Source organism: Hyaena hyaena, unplaced genomic scaffold (genome assembly GCF_003009895.1).
Source record: "Hyaena hyaena isolate Hyena2069 unplaced genomic scaffold, ASM300989v1 scaffold_289, whole genome shotgun sequence".
NCBI lineage: Eukaryota > Metazoa > Chordata > Mammalia > Carnivora > Hyaenidae > Hyaena > Hyaena hyaena.
The window spans coordinates 923,730-945,822 of record NW_024080920.1 but is presented as its reverse complement, the minus strand read 5'-3'; the positions used below and the strand labels follow the sequence as shown (position 1 = coordinate 945,822).

The 22,093-nt window shown below is 38.7% G+C and overlaps 1 protein-coding gene across 1 annotated transcript in view; it reads left to right on the top strand.

Annotated features, from left to right (window-relative positions):
- Positions 1-22,093, top strand: part of UBE2R2 (ubiquitin conjugating enzyme E2 R2) — a 115,237-nt gene that overhangs the window by 73,796 nt on the left and 19,348 nt on the right. The window contains exons 2-3 of the mRNA XM_039247056.1: positions 6,244-6,330; positions 20,391-20,488. Of these exons, the coding sequence (XP_039102987.1) occupies positions 6,244-6,330; positions 20,391-20,488 (185 nt within the window). The remainder of the gene's footprint in view (positions 1-6,243; positions 6,331-20,390; positions 20,489-22,093) is intronic.

Here is a 22,093-nt window from a genome sequence, read left to right as displayed (position 1 = left end):
GAAAAAAAAAAAAAACCACGTAAGAAACATATTGGTGAGGGTGTGGAGAAAAAAAAGGAACCTTTGTTTATGGGAATGCAAACTGGTACAGCCACTGTAGAAAACACTATGGAGATTCCTTAAAAAATAAAAACAGGATGAATCACTATATGTTCCAATAATTCCACTACTGGGTATTTACCCAAAGAATATGAAAACACCAACTCAAAAAGATATATGCACCCCTACATTTATTGCAGGATTATTTACAGTAGCAAGGTAAGGAAGCAACCCAAATGTTAATCCATAGATGAATGGATAAAGAAGATGTGGAGTGTGTGTGTATACATATACAGATGTGCACATACAATGGAATATTACTTAGCCATAAAAAATAATGAAACTTGGTTATTTGTAACAACTTGGATGTTTCTAGAGGATATAATGCTAAGTGAAATAAGTTAAAGAAAGACAGATACCATGTGATTTCTCTTATATGTGGAATTTAAGAAAGAAAACAAAAAAGACAAAAATGTAGACTAATGTAGAGAACAATTTGGTGGTTATGGGGGGAGAATGGGTGAAACGGGTGAAGGGGATTAAGAGTACAATTATTGTGAAGAGCACTGAGTAACTTACAGAATTGTTGGATCACAGTTGTACTTAAAAAATTTTTTTAATGTTTTATTTTTTTAATTGATTTTATTATTTTTTTAATGTTTTATTTATTTCTAGGAGAGAGAGAGAGACAGCATGAGCAGGGGAGGGTCAGAGAGAGAGGGAGTCACAGACTGAAACAGGCTCCAGGCTCTGAGCTGGCTGTCAGCACAGAGCCCGACGCAGGGCTGGAACCCACGAACCGCGAGATCATGACCTAAGCGAAAGTCGGACACTTAACCGACTAAGCCACCCAGGTGCCCCTTGTTTATTTATTTTTTTTTTTTGAGGGAGAGAAACAGCGTGAGCAGGGGAGGGCCAGAGTGAGAGGGAGACACAGAATCTGAAATAGGCTCCAGGCTCTGAGCTGTCAGCACAGAGCCCATTGTGGGGCTCGAACCCATGAACCATGAGATCATGACCTGAGCCGAAGTCAGACACTTAACCGACTGAGCCACCCATGCACCCCTATACTTTGGAAACTAATATAAACTGTATGTTAATTATACTTGAATTAAAAAATAAAAATATTTTGGTTCTTTACAACTCTGATCCCTCCCCTTTGCTTTTCTCTTATTGCCATACAAATTGCAACTTTATATACTATGTGCCCATCAACAAAATTAAAAAACATTTTTAAAAATGTTTTTATTTTTGAGAGGAAGGGGTGGGCAGAGAGAGAGAGAGGGATACACAGAATCTGAATCAGGCTCCAGGCTGTGAGCCGTTGGTACAGAGCCTGATGCGGAGCTCGAACTCACGGACTACAAGATTATAACCTGAGTCGAAGTCAGCTGCCTAACCAGCTGAGTCACCCAGGCACCCCACATCAACACAGTTTTTAATTTTAGAGAGAAAACGAGCATGCAAGCAGGGTAGAAGGACAGAGGAAGAGAGATAATGCCAAGCAGGCTCCACGCTCAGTGCAGAGCCCTACATGGGGCTCAGTCCCACAGCTCTGGGCTCATGACCTAAGCTGAAATCAAGAGTCAGATACTCAATTTTTTTTCTTTTTAAGTCAGATACTCAATTGACTGAGCCATCCAGGTGCCCCAACAGATTTATAGTTATTACGTTATGTATTTTTTTAAAAATTTTTCTTAAGTGTTTATTTTTGAGAGAGGGAGAGAGAAGGAGACCTAGTGAGGGAGGAGCAGTAGAGGGGGAGACACAGACTCCAAAGCAGGCTCTAGGCTCTGAGCTGTCATTGCACAGCCTCATGTGGGGCTCAAAGTCACAAACTGCAGAATCATTGACCTAAGCTGAAATTGAATGCTTAACTGACTGAGTCCACCCAGGTGCCCCTATAATTACCTTTTAAATTAGATAGAAGGGGAAAAGTTATAAACCAAAAAATACATTTATAATGTATGCTAGTCATGAGTTCTCAGTTTTCATTTACCTAGTAATATTTTTTTTAATTAAAAAATTTTTTTTAATTTATTTTTACATTTATTTATTTTTGAGACACAGAGAGAGACAGAATACAGGTGGGAGAGGGACAGAGAGAGTATGAGATGCAGAATCTGAAGCAGGCTCCAGGCTCCGAGCTGTCAGCACAGAGCCCGACATGGGGCTCGAACCCACGAACCATGAGATCATGACCTGAGCCGAAGTCGGACGCCTAACCGACTGAGCCACCCAGGCGCCCCCAAAATTTTTTAATGTTTATTCATTTTTTGAGAAACAGACAAATTGCAACCAGGGGAGTGGCAAAGAGAGACATAGAGAATCTGAAGCATGCTCTGGGCTCTGAGCTGTGAGCACAGAGCCCAACGCAGGGCTTGAACTCACAAACTGGTGAGATCATGACCTGAGCCAAAGTTGGCCACCTAACCAACTGAGCCACCCAGACGCCCCACGTTTATCTAGTGATATCTTATTTATTTAATTTTATTTATTTATTTTTTGTTTATTTATTAGAGACAGAGTCTGAGTGGGGGAGGGGCAGAGAGAGAGAGAGAGAGGGAGCACAGTATCTGAAGCAGGCTCCAAGCTCTGATCTGTTAGCACAGAGCCCTACATGGGGCTTGGAACTCATGAATTACGAGATCATGACCTGAACCAAAGTCAGATACTTAACTGGCTGAGCCACCCAGGCACCCCTATCTAGTAATAGTTTAATTCACCTTCAGTTTTTGAAGAATAGTTTTGTTGGTTATAGAAGTTTTGGTTGATAAGTTTGGTCTTTCAGCACATTTAATGTCATTTCACTGCTTTCTGGCTTCCTGGTTTCTGATTAGATGATATCTTGAGAATCCCTTGTGCTTGATCAGTTGCGTCTCTCCTATTGGCAATTTGTTGAACCTCTTGTTTAAGAGGCTTAATGTTTTTCATTAAATTTAGATATTGGGCAGTTATTTCATCAAAATTCCTTTTTGCCCCTTTGTTTTCTTTCCTGCTGGGATTCCCGTTGATATGCATGTTAGTATCCCACAGGTCCCTGAAGCATTGTTTTTTTATTTCTTAGATGGAGTAATGTAAATTGATATATTTTCAATTTCACTGATTCTTTTTTCTTCCTGTTGATATCTTCTGTTCAGCTCATCTAGCTTTTTATGGTTATTGTTATTGTACTTTGTCACCCTAGAATTACCATTTGGTTCTCCCCCCCCCCCACCAAGAGCTGTTCACTTTTTAAATAATTTCTCCTCATTGATATTCTCAGTGTGCCGAGATTTTTCACATACTGTCCTTAGTTCATTAGCCATGATTTCCTTTAATCCTTTAAACATTTAATGCAGCTGATTTAAGAACTTGCCTGGTAAATTCAGTATCAGGACTTTGAGTTTCTGTTGATTTTTTTTACCCTGTGTATGGACCATACTTTGTGTTGTTTTCTTTTTCTTTTTCTTTTTCTTTTTTTTTTTTAATGTTTTATTTATTTCTAGGAGAGAGAGAGAGAGACAGCGTGAGCAGGGGAGGGTCAGAGAGAGAGGGAGTCACAGACTGAAACAGGCTCCAGGCTCTGAGCTGGCAGTCAGCACAGAGCCCGACGCGGGGCTCGAACCCACGAACCGCGAGATCATGACCTAAGCGAAAGTCGGACGCTTAACCGACTAAGCCACCCAGGCACCCCTGTTTTCTTTTTCTTTTGCCATGTTTTGTAGTATTGTGTTGAAAACTGGATGTTTGAGTAATACAGTGTGGCAACAGAATTTTTTGTTGCTGTTTATTGTAATTGTTCTTTGCTTAATGAGTTTTCTGATCCAATTCGGTTTTGTCTATATTCTGTGTGTTTGTGTGTGTGTGTGTGTATGTGTAAAATGTTTAGTTTTGAGAGAGCAAGAGAGAAAGGTGGGGGGAGGGCAGACAGAGGATCTGAAGCAGACTCTGCTGAAATTAGAGAGCCCATTGTGGGACTCAAACTCACAAACTGTGAGATCATGACCTGAGCCAAAGATGGACGCCTAACTGACCTAGCCACCCTGGCACCACTGTTTTGTCTATATTCTTATGTTTGGCCACTAAAGTCTCCACTTGGTTAGTTTAGTGATCAGCTAACGATGGGACAGCAATTTCCTTAGTTTGATTTGATTTCATTTGATTTCCTGGTACCAAGAAGTCTCCTTGGGTACATTATAAGAGGAACTCTGTGTGAGGCATGCCTTTAACACTCAGCTAGGCAAGTTTTGAACTCTGCCTTAGCCTTTACCTTCTCCTTGTACAGATCCTTCAGTTCAGCCAGAGATGCTAGTTTAGGGTGTCCTGATGAATTCTCATGACTTTCCTGAGCATGTCTATAGCCTGGGCATATGCACAGCCCTACACGTGGACCTAGTATTCTAGATTCTTAGCAATTTGTTAGAGATTTTCAAAGCCCTTATGTACATCTCATATCCTTGTTTTTCCTCTCTTTTTTAATTAATTAATTAATTAATTTTTGGGGGGTCTTTTTTTGAGAGAACACAAGTGGAAGAGGGGCAGAGAGAGGGGGACAGAGGATCTGAAGCGGGCTCTTTTCTAACAACAGCAAGCCCAATGAGGGGCTTGAACTCAGGATCCACAAGATCATGACCTGAGCTGAAGTCAGATGGTCAGTCAATCAACTGAGCCACCCTGGTGCCCCTTAAATGTTTATTTTATTTTTGAGAGAGAGCGCAAGCACAGGAGGGGGAGAGAGAGAGGGAGACAGAAAATCCGAAGTGGGCTCTGCACTGACAGCAAAAAGTCCGATGCAGGACTCAAACTCAGGAACAGTGAGATCATGACCTAAGCCATAGTTGGACGCTTAACGGACTGAATTATCTAGGCGCTACATCCTTGCTTTTCTCATTGTTTTTTTGGTTAGTCTGTTCGACCTAACGAGCAGCTTTGAAGTTTAGTATTTACCTGTCCTTATTAACAAATACACTCAAGGAAATTTATTTTGACACTGCTCAAGCTATAGATCAGGTCAAATGTAGATAGTCTTGCAAGTGAATTTTTCTACAGAACCATCAAAAAAATCAGGTAGTGACAGTTTTTTGGGATTAAGGCTTTGAAGAAATCTTAGCCCATTCTATGGCTGCTTGTCTTCTGTTTGAATGTGATATGTTAGTTTTAATTACCATAGGTCCTGGAGAGTAGGTCATGGGGCTGGGACAAGTTAAAACACCACAAAGTTCCACTGTTCTTACTGAGGGTCAGCTCTTTTTCTTGAATAGACGCCCCTCGATTTATTGCAAACCTTTGGTTATCTTCTGCACTTTTCAGAGAAAAATTGAGTCTTAAAACGTTTGCCAATTTTCTTACTGCTTTTATCAAGAGAAGAATTTTTGAAGATTGTGACTTGCCATGTTTACTATTTTTTGTAGCTTATTTAGTATACTATAGCTTGTCCTTTCTGTCCCTTCCACAGGCTCTTTTACTATACTGTTAGATGAGGGTCTTTCTGGATTTCTTCATATTTGAAATATGGTATACTGCCAAGGACAGTCATTGCAGTTATTTATAACAGCAAAAGAGTGAACAACAACCTGATGTCCCAAAATACAGAAATCATTTATTTAAAATGATTCATCTATATATTCATATGATGGAATGTTACACAGATACTAACAATCATACATTTGGAGACTTTTGTAGGGAAATGTATGCTATGGATGGGGAAAAATTATAAAATTTAGTATACTCAGAATAAGTTTTTGAAAATAAGTTTTATAAAGAAATAAACATGTATATACCAAAAAACTGCTGGAAGGAACTGTATCAAAATGTTAGTATTTATTATTTCTGAGTAGTATTTAAATCAGGTGAGTTATAAATTATTTTTGTTCTGTATTATGTACCATGAGGTTATATTAATTACATTTTGTGTTAAAAATAAATGTAGTAATTAGTGTGCCATACCTGCACCTATTACTGTTTTTCACTCATGAATGTAATGAAAAATTATTTAGCTGTTGAGTTTTTGGTGATTTGATATAAGCTCTTATGAATATTTGTAAAGACGCTAAGAACGCTAATAGTAACTCTGACATTGGGACTAACAAATGTGTAAGAGTAGTTGTTAATCCTAAGAATCTACTCCATAGAAAGTTTTGTTTCACTGGTATATAATAGGGTGAATTATTAGATGAAAAATCTTCAGTCTCATTTATTAGCATTTCATTTTTTCCTTTTCAGGCGCATATTAAATTTCCTATTGACTACCCATATTCACCACCTACCTTCAGATTCCTGACCAAAATGTGGCATCCCAACATTTATGAGGTAAGAGACATATGTTGTAAATTTCTCTGAAGATTTATTTTTTAGATACAGTCCTTTAAAATAACCTGTGTATCTCAGCGTGTTGTGATAGTTATGCCGTAGCCACAAGGGAGTATTCATGGTTCCCTACTTTTAGCTACTAGAGTCTAGTTTAATTGTTCCAAGTTGAAGGTAGTTTTATAATACCAGTGTATATTACTGTATATAGATATAAATGTATGTATATCTATATATAGATAGAGATTTAAGAAAAAAAATCTTAAGTTTATTTATTCTGAAAGAGAGACTATGAGTTGAGTAGAGTGAGAGAGAATTCCAAGGAGGCTCTATGCTGATACAGCGCAGAGCCCAATAAGGGGCCCCAAAACCACAAATTGTGAGATCATGACCTGCGCCAAAATTAAGAGTTAGATGCTTAACCAGCTGAGCCACCCAGGGGCAACCCTAGATTTTTTTTTTTTTTTTTGAGAGAGAGAACATGCAAGCAGGGGAGAGGGGCAGAAGGAAAGAGAGATAATCTCAAACAGGTTTCATGCTCAGCATGGAGCCTGATGTGAGGCTTGATCCTAGGACCCTGGTATCATGATCTGAGCCAAACTCAACAGTCTGATCAACCAACTGAGCCCCCCAGGCACCCCTGTTATATTTAAGATTGAGACTTTGAATCTTCAGTGCTATTCCTAAGATTATACTACCTAGGTGTTAAGATTTGCATTTTAAAATTTTAGTGTATAAAGTCATACAAATTACTATATTTTAGCTTCACAGCAAGGGCCACCTGTTGCTCTGATCAGAGATTTAGCTTTTTTTAAAATTTTTTAATTTATTTTTTAATGTTTATTTATTTTTGAGAGAGAGTGCAGGAGGGGGAGGAACAGAGAGAGTGGGTGACACAGAATCCGAAGCAGGCTCCAGGCTCTGAGCTGTCAGCACAGAGCCCAATGTGGGGCTCGAACTCAAGACTGTGAGATCATGACCTGAGCTAAGATTGGACGCCTAACCAACTCAGCCACCCAGGCGCCCCCAGAGATTGGGCTTCTTAGGGGGATTTATCCTACTACATTTTTTTTAAATGTTTTATTTATTTTTGAGAGAGAGAGACAGCATGAGCAGGGGACGGGCAGAGAAAGAGGGAGACACAGAATCCGAAGACAGGCTCCAGGCTCTCAGCTGTCAGCACAGAGCCTGACGCGGGGGCTCGAACCCATGAACCGTGAGATCATGACCTGAGCTGAAGTTGGATGCTCAACCGACTGAGCCACCCAGGCTCCCCTATCCTACTACATTTGAACTGGCCTCCTTTCAGGAATTGCTTCAAAGCAGTTGAAAACCTCTTTTAGAATAAATCCAAGGTGAGGTTCTTCTCTGAGCAATTCACATGCCTGAGGGAGTAGTTCCTAGTTCTGTTGATGAAAGGTTTTAGCTTTGAACTAATCTGTAAGGATGCTGGAATGATGCATTTTGTTTCCTCAAGATAATTATGTAAAGGATCTCTAAAATATCCTTATAGTCAGGCAGCCCGGGTGGCTCAGTCAGTTAAGCATCTGACTTCAGCCTAAGGCCATGATCTCATGGCTCATGGGTTCGAGCCCCAGGTCTGGCTCTGTGCTGACAGCTCAGAGCCTGGAGCCTGCTTCGGATTCTGTGTCTCCCTCTCTCTCTCTCTGTCCTTCCCCAACTTGGGCTCTGTCTCTCAAAATAAATAAATATAAAAAAATTTTTAAATATCCTTATACTCCAGTACCATTCTGCAATCTTTTTCATTGTAATAGGTTTCAGGTGGTCTTATTTTATTAAAGCTGTGGCCCATGCATTAAAATTGCTTTTTAAAATTTGCATTCTTGGGGCGCCTGGGTGGCTTAGTCGGTTGGGCGTCCGACTTTCGCTTAGGTCATGATCTCACGGTTCGTGGGTTCGAGCCCCGCGTCGGGCTCTGTGCTGACTGCCAGCTCAGAGCCTGGAGCCTATTTCAGAGTCTGTGTCTCCCTCTCTCTCTGACCCTCCCCTGCTCACACTGTCTCTCTCTGTCTCCTAGAAATAAATAAAAATTAAAAAAAAAAAAAATTTGTATTCTTAGTCTCATAGTCCCTTGTTTTACTCTGGTGGATATTGGGAAGATCCTTTGCTCCAGAAACAGAGCAACATAGTATTTGAAATGCATGTAGGCAAGAAATGGAGAACTTGCTCTAGAGCTCTGAACCCTGAATTTGGGTCACTGTATAAGTCAGCACATTGGAGCAGCTTTATTGTTTTACACAACTTACTTTTTCTTTGGGGCATTATCTTTGCCTTTCTTTTTCTTTAAACAGGACACACTGGTGTTCAGAAGGTGATGTGTAGTTACATGTCCAAAAATAAGCTCCCAGAATTTGGTTTTTTTACTGTCTTTAATAGTTGACATAATCATAATACTTATAAACAATAGTGAATACACTCTTTTGTGTAACAAAGTTATCCCATTGTAGGATAGAATGTATATAGAAAATAGAGAAACAATTCACTGTTTAAGAAGTCCAAAATGAGTTCAGTGCACATAAAAATATTTTCATGTCTGTCCATGTAGTATTTAAAGATTTTTATATAGCAAGAGAGAAGTGAGAAGACACAGAACTATTTCACCTAAAAGCCATGTATTTACTTGTTTCCATTTTGAAGTTGCCTAATCCCAAACTCCTCTCAAAAAAGAAACAAAAAACAAGGAAAAGAATTCAAAACCTGAAGGAATAAAGTGTACATAAACTCTCCTTTCCACTGTTTTTTCACTATTAAGGTAAACTATTTAGTTCTGTCTCAGAAGATTTAGTATTAGATGACTATTTTTTAAAAGTTTTTTTCATATAATAAAATTTTCAATGGGAAAATAATGCATTCATATCTTATAAATATGCAGTTGTTTTCCATGCCATAAATGTTTTCTTTTTCATTTTTTAAAAATGTTTGTTTAGTTTTGAGAGATAAAGACAGAGCACAAGTAGAGGAGGAGCAGAGAGAGAAGGAAACACAGAATTTGAAGCAGGCTTCTGGTTCTGAGCTGTCAGCACAGAGCTCTACCTACTAGGGCTCTAGCCCATGAACCACGATATCATGACCAGAGCCGAAGTTGGATGCGTAAGCGACTGAGCCACCCAGGAGCCCCTAATGTTTTATTTTTAAAGAAATGATAAGACGTAGTTAGGAATTTAATTTGATGTAGTCATAAGAGACTTACAGGGCACCTGGCTGGCTTGGTCTGTGGAGCCTGCAACTCTTGATCTTGGGGTTGTGAGTTCAAGCCCCACTTCAAGTGTAGAGATTACTTAAAAAAATAAAATCTTAGGGGTGCCTGGGTGACTCAGTGGGGTTGATCATCTAACTTTTGATTTAGGCTCAGGTCATGATCCCAGGGTCGTGGGATTGAGCCTTGTGCCCGACTGCACTGAATGTGCAGCCTGCTTGAGATTCTCTCTCTCTTTGCACACTCTCCTCTGCTCGCACACTCTCCTCTGCTTACACACTCTCTCTGAAATAAAACTAAATAAAATAAATTTTCAAAAAACAGAGACTCTTCTCACATAAATTAATTTATCTTTGCTACACTTTGGAAACAGTACCAGAATTGAACTTTTTCAGAGCCTATGTCAATATTTGTGATTCTAAAGGTTGAGGCTCATGTTTCTTGGTTAAAGGGATATTCTTGTTGGTTGTTCGTCTCTACTCACCTGCCTGTATTGATTGTCACCTGTGGTAGAAACGCAGTGGACCTCGATGTCACATTGCTCTAGTCACCCAAATGTTTGTGCAAGTATTGTTTATAATAGAACTAGGAATGGGGGAGGGGCAGTGAAACAGTCCAATCAAAAATTCAAAAGTAGAAGGCTATTCAAATGTCAGAAAAAGAGACTTGATGAAAGAGTTGTTGCAGGGGGGTTCCTGGGTAGCTTAGTAGGTTAAGTGTCTGACTCTTGGTTTCAGCTAGGTCATGATCTCATGGTTCTTGGTATTGAGCCCCATGTCAGGCAGGCTCTGTGCTGGACAGCATGAAGCCTGCTTGGGATTCTCTCTCTCTGCTTCTGCCCCTCCCCTGTTTTTTTCTGTCTCTAAGTAAATAAATGATCTTGGGGTGCCTGGGTAGCTCAGTTGGTTAAGTGTTCAACTTGTGCTCAGTTCATGATCTCATGGTTCATGGGTTGGAGTCCTGTGTTGGGCTCTGTGCCGACAGCTCAGAGCCTGGAGCCTGCTTTGGATTCTGTGTCTCCCTCTCTCTCTCCGACGCTCCCCCTGTTCATGCTCTGTCTCTGTCTGTCTCTCTCAAAAATAATCGTTAAAAAAAAATAAATTAAAAAATGTTTTTGATGCATTAACTTGATGAGCATTAAAAATAAATACTGTAGAATATTATGTTGTTTTTTAAATAATTTTTTTCCAAGTTTATTTTTGAGAGAGAGCATGCAAGTTGGGGAGGGGCAGAGAGAGAGAGAAAGAGAGGGAGACAAAATCCCAAACAGGCAACAGGTTTTGCTCTGACAACGCAGAGCCCAGTGTGGGGCTTGAACTCAAAATCTGTGAGATCATGATCAGATGCTTAATTGACTGAGCCACCCAGGTGCCCCTATTATGCGAGGTTTTAAAAATCACAAGAGCTTTTGTTACGGTTTTGCTAAATACATCAATGTACACATTACTACAGCCCCGAAAGTAGTAAATGCTGCAGTATGTATGAGTGAACTTAATTATTTTAACAATTACCTTTAGCATTGCCATGTTTGTGAAATTTATAAATATCAAGGGGAAACTTGAGAACAAAGGAAATTTAATATGAACTTGTCATCATTGATTGTACTATGCATCTACTCTTACCTGCTTTGAAATATATTGAGTGAACTCAGAAATAGTTTTATGGTTACATGTAACTGCATTCTCAGAAGTAGACAGCCAACAAACTCCATTTGACTGAAAGACCTTGTGTTAAAATGAGGTTTTCATACACACTGTAATTCACTTTGAACTTTACAGCTATGACAACTCAGAATCTCTGTTCTTTAGCATTTAATTAATAAAAAATATATTTTTTTAGAATAGACTAATTTTTAGAGTAGTTTTAGATTCACTACAAAACTGAGTGGAGAGCACACAGTATTTGATATTTTTAGTACTAGTGCAATGTACAAAACAGTATGAAGCTTTACTTAAAAAACATAATAGGGACACTTAGCTAGCTCAGTCAGAAGAACGTGCGACTCTTGATCTCCAGGTCATGAGTTTGAGCCCCGTGTTGCGTGTAGAGGTTACTTAAAATTTTTTTAAAGTAAAAAAAAAAAAAAAGATTTCAGATGTTTTATGAAGGAATATACAAGTCATTTTTCCTGTATAGTGTGCACAGATAAATGTCAACCAATGCAGTCATGAAATTAAAGTTCATGTAAGATGGTGTATTTTAGTCTGCTTGACAGCCAGTATGAAAGTATTTTGCTATTTCACTTATGGATCTAGTTCTGAAGAGTTATTATTCTTCATTCTAGACCCAGATTATTTTCAAATCATTATACTAATCTGTATAGACATCAGCATTATAAAGATGTATCAATTTGGCTACTATTCCACTGTCATTAGGACATGGTATTTTTAAATATTATTGTTTTAATGATTAAAAAATAGACCCTACTGTTTTAACATGCTTTTCCTAAGTCATGTTGTCTTAGCTTGGGCTGCCATAACAATACCATAGAGGAGATGGCTTAAACAAAAGAAGCGTATTTTCTCACAGATTAGGAAGCTAAAAGTGAAGCTTAGAAGATCAGGGTGCCAAAATGTTTGGTTTCTGAGGACTCTTCTCTTATCTCTCTGTCCTTACATGGCTTGAGTAGAGAATGAGCTAGCTGTCTGGTATCTTGTATAAGGTTTTTTGCCAAGTCTGCAGAACCATAACTTTTTGGAATAATAAGCTTTAGGCTTTGTAAGTGTTGAATGGGCCTAATTATGCATAGTTTATGATCTTTGTAATTATTTAGATGTATGGTATGCATTAGGAGTGAAAATGGATGAAACCTATAATCAGCTTTTTTAAAAAATTTTTTTAAATGTTTTTTAAAGGGGCGCCTGGGTGGCTTAGTCGGTTAAGCGTCTGGCTTTTGCTTAGGTCATGATCTCACGGTTCGTGGGTTCGAGCCCCGCGTCGGGCTCTGTGCTGACTGCCAGCTCAGAGCCTGGAGCCTGCTTCGGATTCTGTGTCTCCCTCTCTCTCTGACCCTCCCCTGCTCACGCTGTCTCTCTCTCTCTCTCCTAGAAATAAATAAAAAAAAAAATTAAAAAAAAATTTTAATGTTTTTTTAAAATTTATTTCTGAGAGAGAGACACACAGCGTGAGCAGGGGAGGGTCAGAGAAAGAGGGAGACACAGAATCTGAAGCAGGCTCCAGGCTCTGAGCTGGCTGTCAGCACAGAGCCTGACGAGGCGCTCAAACCCACGAACCGTGAGATCATGAGCCAAAGTCAGACCCTTTACTGACTGAGCCACCCAGGTGCCCCTATAATCAACTTTTTCTTTCTTTTTTTTTTTTTTAATTTTTTTTAATGTTTTATTTATTTCTAGGAGAGAGAGAGAGAGAGAGAGAGAGCGTGAGCAGGGGAGGGTCAGAGAGAGAGGGAGTCACAGACTGAAACAGGCTCCAGGCTCTGAGCTGGCAGTCAGCACAGAGCCCGACGCGGGGCTCGAACCCACGAACCGCGAGATCATGACCTAAGTGAAAGTCGGTCGCTTAACCGACTAAGCCACCCAGGCGCCCCTATAATCAGCTTTTTAAAGCTTGAAAGAACTGCATATGTCAAGAGTCCTTTACAGTAGAGCTGTAGTCATAAATTATATTTTAATATTAAGAAAAGACCAGATAAAAGCAACAATAATACTATGTTAGCCAGGGTTCTCTAGAGAAACAGAACCAAAAGGATATACAGAGATATGTATTAGAGGAGATTTATTTATAGAAGTTGGCTCATATGGTTATAAAGTCTAAGAAGTAGCACAGTCTCTGCAAGCTGTGGAACCAGGAAAGCCAGGAGTATAATTCAGATTGAATCCAGAGGCCTGGGAACTAGGGACCTGCTGGTCTACGTCCTAGAATACCAATGCCCAAGAACCCAGCATAATGTTCCAGCTCAAGAGAGAATTGATCTTTTGCCTGTTTGTTCTGTTCAGGCCTTCAACAGATTGGATGATGCCTGCCCCATGAAGATACTTATTCCAATTAGGGTGGATATTCCTTACTCAGTCTACTGATAGAATTCTAATTTCTCCTGGAAACACCCTCACAGACATAGCAGAAGGAATGTTTTACCAGCTGGTATCTGGTTTGCAAATAATCTGTGATAAGCAAGATTTAATGTATATTTATGTAGTTATATCATGGATTTGCAGATTTTATGCAGCCTCTATAACTTTAAGGTACAGGAAAAAGGTTTCTCTGGGTAGTGATGTGCCCAAACTTGGCTTTGTATTAGAATCCTGTGGAGAAGTTGTTAAGAATAAAAAATACTGGAGATTTCAGTTTAATTGAATTTGGAGAGGGCCTAGGCTAGATAGCTTTCACTTTACCTTTTACAATTGCCTTTCTAGAGACTTAGAACTTCCTCTATCCTTTTTAAAATAATAATAATAATAATGATAATAAGGTGAAATTCACATCATAAAATTAACCATTTAGGGCCACCTGGGTGGCTCAGTTGGTTGAGCGTCTGACTCTTGATCTTAGCTCAGGTCATGATCTCACCGTTCATGACCTTGAGCCCTGTGTTGGGCTCTGTATTGACAGCTGGGAGCCTGCTTGGGATTCTCTCAACCTCTTTCTGTCCCTCACCCACTCTCTCTAGCTCTATCTCAGAAGAAATAGTTAAAAAATGAACTGCTTATTATTTTTAAAAAATTTTAAATGTTTATTTTTGAGAGAGAGGGACAGAGCATGAGTAGGTGAGGAACAGAGAGAGGGAGACACAGAATCCAAAGCAGGCTCCAGGCTCTGAGCTGTCAGCAGACTGCCTGACATGGGGCTTAAACTCACAAACTTTAAGATCATGACCTGAGCTGAAGTTGGACACTAAACCTGTCTGGGCCACCCACATGACCCTAAAAAATGAACTGTTTAAAGTGAACATAATTCAGTGACATTTAGTACATGGTCCCAGCGTTGTGCAGCTAACACTTCTATTTGTAAAGTATTTCCATCACTCCTGCATAGAACACCTAATGCACAATGCTGTCTCTCCCCATTCCATTTCACCCTAGTCCTAGTCTCTGACAATGCCCACCCTTTCTGTCTGTATATATTTGTCTCCTCTGGATATTTCTTAATGATGAATGGAATCATGCAATATGTGACCTTTTGTGTCTGGCTTTCATTTAACCTATTTTCTCCATGTTGTAGCATGTAGCAGTACTTCATTTCTCTTTATGGTTGGATGATACACCATTGTATTTATCCATTTATTGATGGACACCTTTTGAATGTGTGAATAGTGTGGCTGTGACCGTGTGTGTACATGTACTTGTGTTTAAGTCCTTCTTTCATTCTCTTGTTTATATACCTAGGAGTAGAATTATAGTATCAAATAGATAATTCTGTATTTTACTCTTTGAGGAACTACCAGATGGTTCTCCAGCAGATGAACCATTTCACATTCCCACCAGCAATGTTTGAAGGTTCCTGTTTCTCTATGGGTCTAAAGTTCTCTCTTGTCCAGCAAGGGAGCCGACACAGGATTAAAATTGAACAGATGGCTAGTGTCTGAGAAAAGACAAGAGCCCCGAATAAGGGTCCTTGCTACATATTTATTAAGATCAGAAGACTTATAAACGTGATGGATGTGCACAAAGAGACAATGAATCTGTGCACATTAATTCATGGGCATGAGGGAAAGGGGGTTTTGAAGAGAGATGTGTTAGGAATTTGGGTCAGTATAAACCAAAATCCTGCCAGTGGGCCAGAGGGATGTTAACAGCCAGACATGAGGAGTTGCCGTGTTTATCTTAGCCAGCCAAGGGGATAAGACAGATAAAGCCATGCCTCAGGGTTAACAAGGCACCTTTCTTTTGGTAATTAGCTCTGGTCCAGGCAGCCTCACCACCAGGTATATAACCTTATTAACCTTTTACCTAATTTGGTACTTCCTTCCTGTGAAAGCAGCTTTCTGCTATAGTACTAAATTGAGGGGCGTTTTTGCCCAGAATACTGATCTTACTTACCTCATAGACCTTTGTATTGAGGACTTTGCCCCACCCTTTCTATCCTGGGAGACTTTGCCCTGCCCTCTCTATCCTGGGGGCCTTTGCTCTGTCCTATCTTTATTTGCCTAATCTTGTTTATCCAAATTTGGGTGTGAGCATCCTATGGCTTTGTAATTCTTTATGCCATGTTAACCCATCCATGCAAGCACAGGGAATTCCTAAGCTTATTCCCCACAATACTTGTTATTTTTCATTTTTGTTTCAATTATAGCCATCCTAAGTGATGTGAAGTTATATATTATTTTGATTTGCATTTCTCTAATGACTAATGATGTTGAGCATCCTTTCATGTGTTTATTGGCCGTTTATATATAATCTTTGAAGAAGAAATGTTTGTTCAAGTCCTTTGCCCATTATTTAATTGGCTGGTTTATCTTTTTGTCTTTGAGTTGTAGGAGTTCTGTATAATTAAGGATATTAAACACTTACCAAATACATGACTTGGAGATATTTCCTTCATATCTCTAGGTGGTTTATCATTTTCTTGATAACGTTCTTTGCATAAAGGTTTTTCATTTTGATAAAGTCTGGTTTCTTTGTTGCTCATGCTTTAGGTGTCATATCTAAGAATCCATTGCCTGATTATCCAGGGTTATGAAGATATACTCCTATGTTTTGTTTTTTAAAGAGTTTCATAATTTTAGATCTTAGATCTTCCATTTTGAGTTAATTTGTTAATGATGTGAGGTAGGAATCCAACTTCATCCTTTTGTTTTTGGAAATCCAGTTATCCCAGCATCATTTGTTGAAGAAACTATTCTTTCCCTATAGAATGCACTTAGCATCCTCATCAGAAATCAGTTGGCCATAGCTGTATGTGTTTATTAGTGGACTCTCAGTTCTATTCTCTTGTTCTGTATGTCTCTCATTATGCTTGTTTTATAATAAGTTTTGAAATCAGGAAGTGTGAGTCTTCGACTTTACTTTTTTTTTTTTAAGATTGTTTTTTGCTATTGTCGGTCCCTTAAATTTCTATATAAATGTTAAGATCAGGTTTACAATTTCTGGGAAGGGTGAAGCTAGGATTTTGATTAGGATTCCATTGAAACTGTGGATTGTCATGTTATCATGAAGTCTTCCCACTCATGAACACAGGATGTATTTATTTAGGTCTTTAATTTCTTTGAGCAGTGTTTTATAGTTTTCAGTGTACAAGTCTTTCCACCTCCTTGGTTAGATTTATTCCTATATTGTGTTTTGTTTGTTCTTTTAGATGCCATTGTTAATGGAATTGTTTTCTTAATATCCTTTTTAGGTTATCCTGTTTAGGTTATTGCTGGTATTTAGAAATAAGCCTGATATTTGAGTGTTGATCTTATGTCCTACAACTTTGCTGAATTTGTTTATTAGCTTCAGTAGCATTCTTGTGAATTCGTTGGAATTTTCTTTGTTATTTTTGAATTAATTTTACTTTTTCCTTTCTAGTTTGTATGTCTCTTACTGCTTTTTTCTTCTCTAATTCTCTGGCTAGAACTTTCAGGTCAGTGTTAAATAGCAGTGGTAAAAATAATTAACGTTGTCCTTTTCTTTTTGTGTGTGAGTTTTTTATTTATTCTGAAAATGAGAGAGCATGAGTAGGAGAAGGGCAGAGAGAAAGAAGGAGACTCTCAAGCAGGCTCCACACTGTCAGCACAGATCCCAATGCAGGGGTCCATCTGACAAACCGTCAGATCATGACATGAGCTGAGATCAAGAGTTAGATGCTTAACTGACTGAGCCACCTGGATGCCCCGATCCTTGTCCTGGTCTTGATCCTCTGAGGGAGAGAGTTCACCATTAACTATAACGCTAGCTGTGGGCTTTTTAAAAGAATGCCCCTTATAATGTTAATAGTTCTTTTCTATTTATAGTTTTTTGAGTGTTTTTATCATAAAAATACTGGGTTTTGTCAAATGTGTATTTATTTTGAGAGACAATGCGCAGAGAAGGGGCAGAGAGAAAGAGAGAGTGAGAATCTCAGGTAGACTCCATGCTGTCCTCGCAGAGCCTAGCATGGAGCTCTGTCCCACAAACCATGAAATCATGAAATCATGAAATCATGACTGGAGCTGAGATCAAGAGTTGGACACTTAACTGACTGATCTACCCAGGTGCCCTGAGATGCCCATCTTTTAATATGTTGTTTCTAAGTAGAAATCTATATATGTTGTTCCACTACTCAGAAATTTTATGTATATACATATTAAACTCTGAACAAAGTAACATATTCCTTTGGTCTAATTTTTATACTCTATATTTATTTCATTACCAGTGGGTTCTTCACTGTTGTGGTGGGTACAATAATGGTCCTTCAGAGATATCCATATCCCTGGACTTTCCAGTCCCTGAAACCTGTGATATATTAGCTTATATGTTAAAGAAAAGTTAAAGTTACTAATCATTGGGGCGCCTGGGTGGCTTAGTCGGTTAAGCGTCCGACTTTCGCTCGGGTCATGATCTCGCGGTTCGTGGGTTCGAGCCCCGCGTCGGGCTCTGTGCTGACTGCCAGCTCAGAGCCTGGAGCCTGTTTCGGAGTCTGTCACTCCCTCTCTTTCTGACCCTCCCCTGTTCACACTGTCTCTCTCACTCTCCTAGAAATAAATTTAAAAAAACATTAAAAAAAAAAAGTTATTAATCATTACCTGACCTTAAAGTAAGGAGATTATTCTGGATTATCCCCATGGGCCCAATGTAACCCAAGGAATCCTTTAAAGTAGAAGGGGTAGGCAGAAAATGAGAGTGAGAGATGTGACTGTGGAACAAAGGCCCAGAGAAATGTCACATTTTTTGCTTTGAGGATTAAAGGAAGGGGGCCAAGATCAAAGGAGTGTGGGTAGCCTTTAGAAGCTTAGAAAGAGCAAGGAAAGAGATTTTTTCTTAGAGGCTTTTGGCATTACTGATGACACATTGAATTTAGCTCTGTTGGAACAGTGTCAGACTTTGACTACTGAAGTCTAATAATTTTTTGTTGTTTTAAGCCACTAAGTTTGTGGTGATTTGTTAGAGTAGCAACGCAAAAGAAATACAACTACCCAAGCATATTCTACTGTTTATGATGTTGGTTTATTTCTCTAGGCCAACTCATGTCTAAATTTCTCTTACGTTGTTAAAATTGTATTTCTTATTCAAGATCTATTTCAGAACTTTCTCAAACACTAATAAGCCTTTTGTTCTTCTACCTGCCATGTGACCTCTGTCCAGTTATACCCTAGTTTCTCTCATGGTTTCTGTTGTGCCTTTTTTTTTTTTTTTAAACCTTCCTCATGGCATCTAATGATAATACAGCGTTTAGAATTTAGTATGTGGCATTGATTTTGTTAAAATTTTATTCTCCTTTTAAAAATGTTCTATTATCTTGATGTGGTTGTATATTTTATGTGTATGTCTAAATTTGGGTTGTATGTATAAGATTTTTACACTTTCTGTAGTTATACCTCTGGTTTAAAACTTTGAATCTTATGTTTTATTTTAGATTGAGATTGGTGACTGTATCTTATTCAGCCTTGTCTTTTCTATTGAATAACATCTGTGATGCATATGGTAGGCAATCCATATGTGTTTGACTTAAATGTACATGTGGATTAGGTCCTATCATTTAAATTCATGAACCAAAATATTATAACCATAGTGATGAGTTTTAGCCATATCCTAAGGGAGTTAAAATTTTGCTGTTGGGATGCATATTTTTAGTTTCTGTAAACCATAATTATTAAAACCTCTAGGCAGATTTTAAGCAAGGTCAAATTTGCGGGAAGGATTTATTTCTTTTTATGTACTTTAGGTTCACATATATCTGAAAATAAAGATACTTTGTTGCTTCTCAGGACTCTTGAATCTCAGTTCATCATGTTTGTCTATTTTTAAATGAGTTTAAAAAATTTTTTTTAATGTTTATTTTTGAGAGAGACAGAGCATGAGTGGGGGAGGGCCACAGAGAGAGGGAGACACAGAATCCGAAGCAGGCTCCAGCTCTGAGCTGTCAGCACAAGAGCCCAATGTGGGGCTTGAACTCATGGACCACGACCTAAGCCAAAGTCAGACACTTAACTGACTGGGCCACCCAGGCACCCCTAAATGAGTTTTTTTGTTGTTGGTTTTTTTTTAATTTTTTTTTTCTTTTTTATTTCTAGGAGAGAGAGAGACAGCGTGAGCAGGGGAGGGTCAGAGAGAGAGGGAGTCACAGACTGAAACAGGCTCCAGGCTCTGAGCCGGCAGTCAGCACAGAGCCCGACGCGGGGCTCGAACCCACGAACCGCGAGATCATGACCTAAGTGAAAGTCGGACGCTTAACTGACTAAGCCACCCAGGCGCCCCGAGTTTTTTTTTTTTAGAAAGATGATGCTACAAGGCAAACCATTAGAGACTCTTAAATACAGAGAACAAACAGGTTTGATGGGGAGGGTGCGGGAGAAGGGAAAATGGGTGATGGACATTGAGGAGGGCACTTGCTAGGATGAGCACTGGATGCTATATGAAAGTGATGAACCACAGGAATCTACCCCCAAAAGCAAGAGCATACTGTATATAGTATATGTTAGCCATTTGACCATAAATTCTATTAATAAATAAGTAAGTAAATAAATAAGATGGTGCTACAAACGTACTTCTTCTTTTTTATATCTGGGAGACGGGTCAGAATGATTATTTATAATATAAAAGGTACTTCATTCTTTTACATTGATTGCAAACATGAAGAAAAAGAATTGTTTTCTCACCTTATGATGAGAAAAGAAGTTTTCTGGTAATGAGTGAAAATTTAGGAGAACTGATGTCCCTTTTTTACATCATATTTTTGAATACTTTCTGAATGTGATATTTGTGTCTCGTAGAATGGAGATGTATGCATTTCGATTCTTCATCCGCCTGTAGATGACCCACAGAGTGGAGAGCTGCCCTCTGAAAGGTGGAATCCTACTCAGAATGTCAGGTAAGGGGCTCCATAAGGAATAACCTGGTTTTTAGATGTTTCTTAAGATTAGATATTATCTTTTAATAAGTACAAAAGAATCCTTTCTATACTTGGTTGTTCTTTCTTCTGCTAGAGCTTTAAGTAACATGTACGCATCATTTTGAAGAATTGCATTTACAGAGCAGTAATGCATATGTTATTCATTTCTTTATGTTCATCTTAGAAGAATTTTTCTAGTCTGACTTCTTCCTTTTTTTTTTTTTTTTTTTTTTTAATTTTTAATGTTTATTTATTTTTGAAGGAGAGACAGAGCGTGAACAGGGCAGGGGCAGAGAGAGAGGGAGACACAGAATCAGAAGCAGGCTCCAGGCTCCGAGCTGTCATCACGGAGCCTGACATGGGGCTCGAACCCACGAACCATGAGATCATGACCTGAGCTGAAGTTGGACGCTTAACCGAATGAGTCACCCAGGCGCCCCAACTTTATGTACCACTTTAAAAAGGGCTTCCTAGGCACTTGGGTGGCTCAGCGAGTTAAGTGTCCAACTTTGGTCAGGTCATGATCTCACAGTTCATAAGTTCAACCTCTCTGTGCTGACAGCTCAGAGCCTGGAGCCTGCTGCAGATTCTGTGTCTCTCTGTGTCTCTCTCTCTCTTTCTCTCTCTCAAAAATAAACATTAAAAAAAAAAAAAAGCTTTCAATTATCAGGGTTTTTTTTTGTTTTATTAGCTGTGTAGATGTTTCTTAATGATTTGAAAGGCTTGTATATTTCTTTTGATTCCATCTGTTGAACTATGTAAGTAGATGTTTTACCATCTGTTTAGAGTAGTGGTCTATATGTGTGGGAATTGGTCACCTAACCCTTAAAAGAATTTTGAAAAACTTTGTACACTGTTGCATATTTTGTTTTGTTTTTAAGATTTTATTTTTAACTAATCTATACACCCAACATGAGGCTAGAACTTACAATCCCAAGATGGAGTCACATGAACTACCAACTGAGCCAGCCAGGTGCCCCCATTGTTGTATTTTTTTAGGTGCAGGTTTTTACACTACAAATTTAAATAGTTAAATAATACATTTTTTTCTACTTGTATTTGAATTTCCATTTTACTGTCCATACTGAGTTTTAACTTGTAATTGTTATGTTTACATTATTTTATCACTATAATATTTTTCTACAATAAAAATCTATATATAAATGTGTTTTAATTGCTTATGACAAGGCTGTAGTTAAACTTATTTCTATATTGAATTACTTTATTAATATACAGTTGATTAAAGACAATATAAGTATACACTTCTAATATATTTTACTTTTGACATTTGTTAATTATTAGAAATGCACATTAAAAAAATTTTTTTTAATGTTTTATTTATTTCTGAGAGAGAGAGAGAGCGACAACGTGAGCAGGGGAGGGTCAGAGAGAGGGAGACACAGAATCTGAAACAGGCTCCAGGCTCTGAACTGGCTGTCAGCACAGAGCCCGATGCGGAGCTCGAACCCATGAACCACGAGATCATGACCTGAGCCGAAGTCGGACACTTAACCGACTGAGCCACCCAGGCGCCCCAGAAATGCATATTTTAATCAGGTAGATGGACGTTTGTTTTCAGTTAGT